The 7,818-nt window shown below is 38.7% G+C and overlaps 1 protein-coding gene across 1 annotated transcript in view; it reads left to right on the top strand.

Moving 5' to 3' along the window:
- Window positions 1-5,417, top strand: part of phex (phosphate regulating endopeptidase homolog, X-linked) — a 48,520-nt gene extending 43,103 nt beyond the window's left edge. The window contains exon 22 of the mRNA XM_055151252.1: window positions 4,537-5,417. Coding sequence (XP_055007227.1) covers window positions 4,537-4,639 — 103 coding nt within the window. The 3' untranslated portion in view covers window positions 4,640-5,417. The remainder of the gene's footprint in view (window positions 1-4,536) is intronic.
- Window positions 5,418-7,818: the final 2,401 nt, after the last annotated feature.

Genomic DNA, 7,818 nt, shown 5'->3' with positions numbered 1-7,818 from the left:
TGTATGTAGTTATGGTACAATGTACAGTGTTTTAACTACGTCAGAGTTAGCTGTAAGTTAGTAAGTAAGTGAACTAACATTTTTACTACCATATTAGATTTTTACTAACATTTTCAAGCCAACTAATCTATGTATGTATGCATGTAGTGACTTGATTGTTATTTCTTTCATTGGGACAATGTACAGATTTTTAGCTGCAAGAGAGATAGCTTTTTTCTTCTTGTACATATGTGAATGCGTATTTAGCATTTTCGTGTTTTCAAGCAGCATCAGTCCGTAAGTACACATATGTTACATCATGTTACTTCACAAGTTGTTATTGTTACAATGTTTTTTGTTTTGTTTTTTTCAAATTTGCATGTCATGACAGATGTACAACACTTTCATAAATATCTAAATCAGAATAAGCCATAAAATATGACAGTAATTCTTACCCTATCAATGTTTGTGTATAGAGCTGCCACTTGAATCTTCCCATGTGCTTGCCACCATATTAAATTTTGCCAACAGTATGTTAGGCTCTTCTGACACCACTGGATGGTGATGGAGTCACTGCCCACACATGTCTATAATACCCCCAATTCAGCACTGAACATGATTGTGGACATAAGAGTTAAAAAGTGCTGTCCACATATGTGACCAGTAAGCCCTAGGAGGTTAAGACAGAAACTGGTCCACCAAAACACCAAAACACCAAGCCTCAAACAAAGCAATGTGGTCTACTCCATTCAGTGTAGTGGAGATTGCAGTGAACGTTACACTGGTGAAACAAAACACCCACTTTGCAAAAGGATGTGTCAACACAGACAAGAGAGAGCAGCAGCGGACCTCAGTCTGATGTACATCTCCACCTAAGAGCACAGGTCACTCTTTTGAGGATAATGAGGTACAGATCTTAGCCAGAGAAAAGAATCAGTTTGAGAGGAGAGTTAAAGAGGCTATTTTGTTAAGAAATAGAATCCTTCCTTGAACAGAAAGGGAGGACTAAACCTAAACCAAACCTAAATCAAAACAAACAAACCAAGAAAACAAAAGAGATATAGTCACATCAGACCCAGAGGAGGAAAAGCACCCATTATGGCCCTGAATGATTATGCCAATATGACCCCACACTCAGTGCAGGTCAATAGGCCTAGCTAACTAACAGAAACTGTAAACAAGTATGAGTGTTAGTTTCAGAGTAGTTTCAGTGTAGTTAGCTCCTCCTTTCAGGCAGATATAAGGAAGTATCCATCAGCTTTTTGACCAGAACTGAAGAAGCAGCTTGGAGGAGCTGCGAAATGTATTCAACCCAAATAAACTTTTGTCCAGTTGACCAATTGAATTTCTCCTTCTGCCATGGATTCTAAATGGACGACTGAGGGATTTTACACTCAAATAAACGTGTTTTAGTGTTCAAAAATGCCTTGCAGAACACACAGACTGTGAGCGCCAGGGTCATGTCTCCAGATCTTACAAGTAAATTGGCTTGTAAATGGTCACATTTTTCTATAGCACTTTTCCACCTTCAAGGCACTCAATGCGCTTTACAACAAGGAACCACTCACCCATTCATACACTGTGGGCAAGGTGGGTTAAGTGTCTTGCCCAAGGCAGCATTCATCTGTGGGAGCTAGAATCACACCAGCCAACCTGTGGGTCAGTGGATCTGACCACTCAACCTGTGATGTTTATGTAGAGAGCTGGATTTGAACCGCCAACCTTCAGATCAGTGGGCGAATGCTCTACCAATTGAGCTACTGCCGCCTCTGTCTGTCACTTGCTTGTCTTCAAGGAGATAGATAAGTTGAATGTCGTAGTAGTGTGACCAGATGTCCCTATTTACCCAGGACAGTCCCAGTTTTGAGCCCAGTGTTCCTTACAGATTTATCCAAAACCATTGATTTGTTCTAGTTTTATACAAGAAATGTCCCAGATGTCCCTATTTTTGACCAATTTGATCCCTGCTAACAGTAAAGAGAGGTGTACAATGATATTTTTTTAGATAAAATACAGAATACAGACTGTATTGACTTGCATGAAAATCTGGTCATCCTATGCTATAGCCTACTGAAAAAATCATTCCAGGCAAAGTAATAACATCGCCCCATAGACATACTAAAATTACATAATGAATCTTCAACAAGTAAATATATTTGAGCACAGATGTCATTAAACAAACTCCAAGAAACTTTGTGCTAATTCTAAAGCTACGCAAGATATTTTTCTAGAACTGAAAGCAAAGGACAACTTCTATCACAAAAATTTACCAAGCAGCAAGCGGCCAAAAAAGCCAAGGGCAAACCACAGCACAAAAACACGATGAAAAAAGTGCCTTACCTTTGTTGTTTCACATCAAAAGAAGTTGTAGTTTTCAGGTGCTTCAGTCATTTTAAAACGCGAACTAAATGATGAGATGAATTGATAAAACAGGAAACACATGGACCTAGCTTCACTTTTGAAGATTTGTCAAAAAGTGCCTCATTTTTGATCATTTCTGTACTCAAATTGCCTTCACAAAGCAGCTATCCCACTTCAATGCTTGCAGGTTTTGATGATTTGAATGCTATATTGCGGAACATTCCCAGCAAAGCAAAGCAAAAACAAAATTATATCCAGAGAGACAAGTTAAAACTACAAATTGCACCTTGCAGCTAATAGGGTGACCATATTTCCATTTGTGAAAACCCGGACACCTTACTGGGGTGGGAGGTGAGGCCTCCATATTGAGCTACAGTCGACCCTCGCTATATCGCGGTTCACTTTTCGCGGTCTCGCTGATTTTTTTTTTAACCCATGGGTGGGTCAGGACTAAACCAGGTCTAAACCAGGACTAATCTTGGACTTAAAAGAGAGAACGCCGAGCAGTTTGTCTGCAAAGCGCGATCAGACAATTGCCGCGTTTATCTCCGTGAGGTGTGGAGCTCTCCATCGGTCCTTTCTCCTGCAGTCACCTCTGGCCCATCCCGACACTGACTCCTGGTTCAGTCCTGATTCACTCCATGGTTCAGTCCTGGTTCAGTCCATGGTTCAGTCCTGGTTCACTCCATGGTTCAGTCCTGGTTCAGTCCATGGTTCAGTCCTGGTTCACTCCATGGTTCAGTCCTGGTTCAGTCCTGGTTCACTCCTGGTTCACTCCATGGTTCAGTCCTGGTTCAGTCCATGGTTCAGTCCATGGTTCAGTCCTGGTTCACTCCATGGTTCAGTCCTGGTTCAGTCCATGGTTCAGTCCTGGTTCACTCCATGGTTCAGTCCTGGTTCAGTCCATGGCGTAGGCAGCGCAAAAGCTTGATATAATCACGGGTTAACGGGCGGGTGTGGTGTTGTACTGCAGGTCTCCAAAAATGGACCCGTGCAGGACTCTGCGCTGTAGGGCTCTATTACGGAATAAATGAATCTTGGGTTCGTTACATAAAGAAGGAGGAAAATAACAAAAGGACGACAGCAGCAATAAGTTTTAAGAAGGATGCAAAAAGGGTTGTAACTGTCCTGTGTGAGAAAAGTGTATAAAGTGTGTGGTGAGGGGTTTTACAGCTTTAAAACAGATATAATCATTGTAAAATATAAAGTTGACTACTTCGTGGATTTCACCTATCGCGGGTTATTTTTAGAATGGAACCCCCGCGATAAACGAGGGACCACTGTACTCTCACTCGCAACCTGTGCACATGGCCTCCCACTTGTCCGGACCGGGATGGAAAACTGAGAATTTCTTGTACAAGTCATTGTTAAATGCGCATTTACGCTTCGGTATGTTGCAGGCTGACTGACTGTTTGTGTTTGCTCGCTCCTTCTGAGTCACAGAGAACTACGAAAGCCGATCAATTTAATGCCCCCAATAAACTGTAATGAAAACCCGGACATTTTCACCACTTAAAAAAAAAAAACGGACGCCCAGAACAAGACGCAAAATACGGACATGTCCGAGGAAAAACTGACATTTGGTCACCTTAGCAGCTAATCCACTTCAATGCTAGCAGCTCTTGTTTTAGCTGGTAACACTTTATAATAACTACACCTTACTTAGCCTTAATAAAGCATGAACAAAGACTTAATAAATAATGAACAAAGATTTAATTAATAATGATTCACGCTTAGTAAATGCTTAATAAAGCATAATTCGTCTTCACTTTAGAAAAGCTCTCAAAAAGACTTAACAGATAACAGCTGCCTGAATTATCATTGCATTGCATTATTAGTAAATCATTCTCTCATAGCTTACTAATGATTAATAAATTCTCAAATGGTTAGTCCATGAGTAATTAAGTAAGAAATAATTATGAGTAACTATTTACAGCACAGGCAAATTAAGTGCAAGTGCTAATTAAGGTAGTAATTAAGTAGTTACTAAGCGTGAATCATTATTAAGTCTTTGTTCATTATTAATGAAGCCTTTGTTCATGCTTTATTAAGGCTAAATAAGGTGTAGTTATTATAAAGTGTTACCTTTTAGCCTTATTTAAACTGCATCACTTCTCAGCAGGAGTCATTGCGCCCTCTGCTGTTCAGTTTTCGCTTTTCTCTCTGTTTAGTTCTAATATAACGGTCTGATTGCAGAGTTATCGGAGCCATGAGTAACTACGAGGAGTTCAGTAAGGCCTTCAGCTGTCCGCAGTCCTCCGTGATGAACCGGGGGGCGCAGTCCTGTCGTGTGTGGTGACCCCTGACCCCCGACCTCTCACCTCAGCTGCAGCGGCCGCAGTTTGATGTTTACAGAAGACGGAGCCCCACTGTCCCTTCAGAACATTCAGATCCGAACGCACAAACTTGGAAACTTCTTGGAAAGAGGAGACGAAAGGACTAGAGACATATTCTGTTATTTTGTTTACTGTAAAGCAACACATGAATTTTTATGAGTTTTTATAATTTATGTTTTAAAAGAATATTGTAAAGATATAGTACTATAAATTATACATGTTTACATGATTTTAAGTTTATATAATATGCAAAAACAGCTCTATGCAACATGATAAAAACTGTATATTGTCCCATAACTTTGTATTACATGCTATGCTTTTTGTGACATAAATTACTTTTACATATACTGTGGGTTTACCATTTTGGAGTATAACTTGAATTAAAGGTCCACAAATTGAAATACTCAGCCTAAATATGCAGGATTTGTGAGTTAAACATGTATGAATGAAACAAAACACAACTCCAGGTCTGTTTTTGGTGAGGAAACATAAAACACACAATATCATAATATGGGCCCTTTAATTTACACATTTTTGCTTATTTTTAATTCTTATGATTATTTTGTGACTGAAAAATTATTGATTATCCAAATACACAAAAAGTTTCTATATAAAATTCCTAGATGTGTAGTGACATTATACTTTGATATACTCCCTTATTGTAAGCGGTAATGTCCATATTGAATGTTCATATTGCTGTCCATCCTAAAAATAACTAAATTAAACCTATACATTACATTTCTTTTCATTTGTTCATTTTATACCAGTGAAATCATTTTAATTCACCTCTGACTGCTTGTGTTCCTTTTGGCTTTCTATTATTCACCTTGAGTCGCCTCTGCTGAAAAACCAACTCTAATCACACTCTGAGAGAACGGACTGTCCCACTTCTCTTCAGTCTCTTGATTTCTGGAGAGATACAAATAAATAAACTCAGCGGGACTGAGATGGGAACAGCACATACCGTAGTAAGTCTGATCCGATTTCTGACCCCAGACAGAAAGTTGTATTGCTTTACCGGAAATATCCCACTGTATGGCTTTAAATACATCCATCTGGAAACAGCATAAAGTCACTAGACGTTAGGCATAGGTAAGAATCTTGAAGAAGTAGATGGAGTTAGAGAGATTTTGAGCAATACCAACACCTATAATAATTAACCTATAATAAACCTGTAATTGATTAAAAGCAAAATAGATGTTTCAATAATGCCACACTGTGAAACATTCCAGATGGAGCAATAACATCCCCATGGAGACAAGCAGGTGGAAGTAAAGTTGCATCTTTAAGCTTATTCAGACTGTACTATAGCACCATCTTGTGTTCATTGCTGTACACTGTCCCACATTTTCCAATTGTTTGAGTGAATGTTTTAGTTGCATTGGACAAGGCAGTCGGGATGGGAGATATGAATTTATGTTTTTAATGCAGGGTATCCCCAGGTTTGACTGCTCCAAATTTAAGACTTTTTAAAGGCCTTTTTAAGACCACTTAAATGAAAATTAAGACCAACATCACACCCATTATGCGGGTGAAAAACTCCAGAGCCAATACTAATAACGACCAAACAACTACGGTAGTATATCTAGAATCCAACAGCCACTGTGGATTAAACCTGCACTTCCCCATGATCCATCCCAAGTCTTCCTCCACTCTGATTGTTTACTCATTGCCACCGGCGCCAAACCAAAGTATTGTTTGTGTATACTCCAAATTAGACATTCATTCATGTGATTTCATGTTGTTATTGTTTTTCCTTCCTCCATTTAACGTTGCTCTGCAGCCCGGTTGAGTATACAGAAAAATAGGCTAATGAAATTTAAGACATCTGTGAAAAAAATAAGACTTGGACAACATAATTTAAGAATTTTTAAGGCTTAATTTAGGAACATGAAATTTAAGACCTATTTAAGACTTTTAAGACCCCGCAGCTACCCTGTAATATATATATTTTTTGGAGACGATATCCACTATTTGATTAAGAACATTGGAGAAGGATATCTTGCCACTATGGACATAGAATCATTATACACTAATATTGATCATAAAGATGGACTAATGGCACTGGAACACTACCTAAAAAAGAGGACTTCAGAGACAATGCCCCCTGCTGGATTTATATTAAAGCTAACAGAATGGACACTGAAAAATAACATCTTTCTGTTTCAGCAGCAACTATATAAACAACAAAAAGGCACAGCAATGGGAGCATGCTTTGCACCCAATTATGCAAATCTGTACTTGAGCTTTTGGGAAGAAAACTATGTATTCTCCAATCTGAACAATCTTCGAGACAAAATATTGTGGTGGGGACGTTACATTGATGATGTTATACTATTGTGGTCTGGGTCGGAACAAGAATTGTTACAGTTTCATTCTTACTTGAACAATACAAATGTCAATATTAAACTCAGCCTAGACTACTCCTTATCAGAAATACATTTCTTAGATTTAAATATTTATAAGGACCTTGATGGGGATTTACATAGCACAATTTTCAGAAAACTAACTGATCGAAATACAATTTTAAAAGCAGACAGCTTTCACCCCCCATGGTTGCTTCAGAATATCCCTTATGGTCAGTTTCAAAGACTACGGCGGATTTGTGATACTGAGTCTAACTTTGAAAAAAATGCTCAAGATATGAGCTGTAGATTCAAAAACAGAGGCTACACAGACAGTACTTTGTCTTTAGCCTACAATCGAGCCAAAAGTCTTAATAGAGAAGAACTATTGACTCAGAAACCAAAGAAAAATGTGAGTACTAATCAAGTGTATTTTGTAACTGAATATGGCACTGAAGCAAACCGAATCAAACAAATAATCAAACAGAACTGGAGTATATTAAGAAGCGACAGCACCCTAAGAGACGCTCTCCCAGAGACCCCCACCATCACCTTTAGAAAAGCCCCTACGCTCAGTGATAGACTAGTGAACAGTTATCTCCCTCCTTTGAAACAAAAGACATGGTTGGACACTAAGGCTGGTTGCTACAGATGTGGTAACTGCACCTTTTGTGAACATGTACAACAGACGAACTTATTCATGGACATTAACTCAGGTCAAAGTTTTTATATTAGAACATTAATTAATTGTAACACTACCTATGTAGTATACAGACTTGAATGCCCATGTGGTCGTT

This window comes from Boleophthalmus pectinirostris, unplaced genomic scaffold (assembly GCF_026225935.1).
Source record: "Boleophthalmus pectinirostris isolate CB_2022bp ecotype Guang Dong unplaced genomic scaffold, ASM2622593v1 HiC_scaffold_15, whole genome shotgun sequence".
Lineage (NCBI taxonomy): Eukaryota > Metazoa > Chordata > Actinopteri > Gobiiformes > Gobiidae > Boleophthalmus > Boleophthalmus pectinirostris.
The sequence above is the reverse complement of the archived record's forward strand: the minus strand, read 5'-3'. Positions and strand labels throughout refer to the sequence as shown.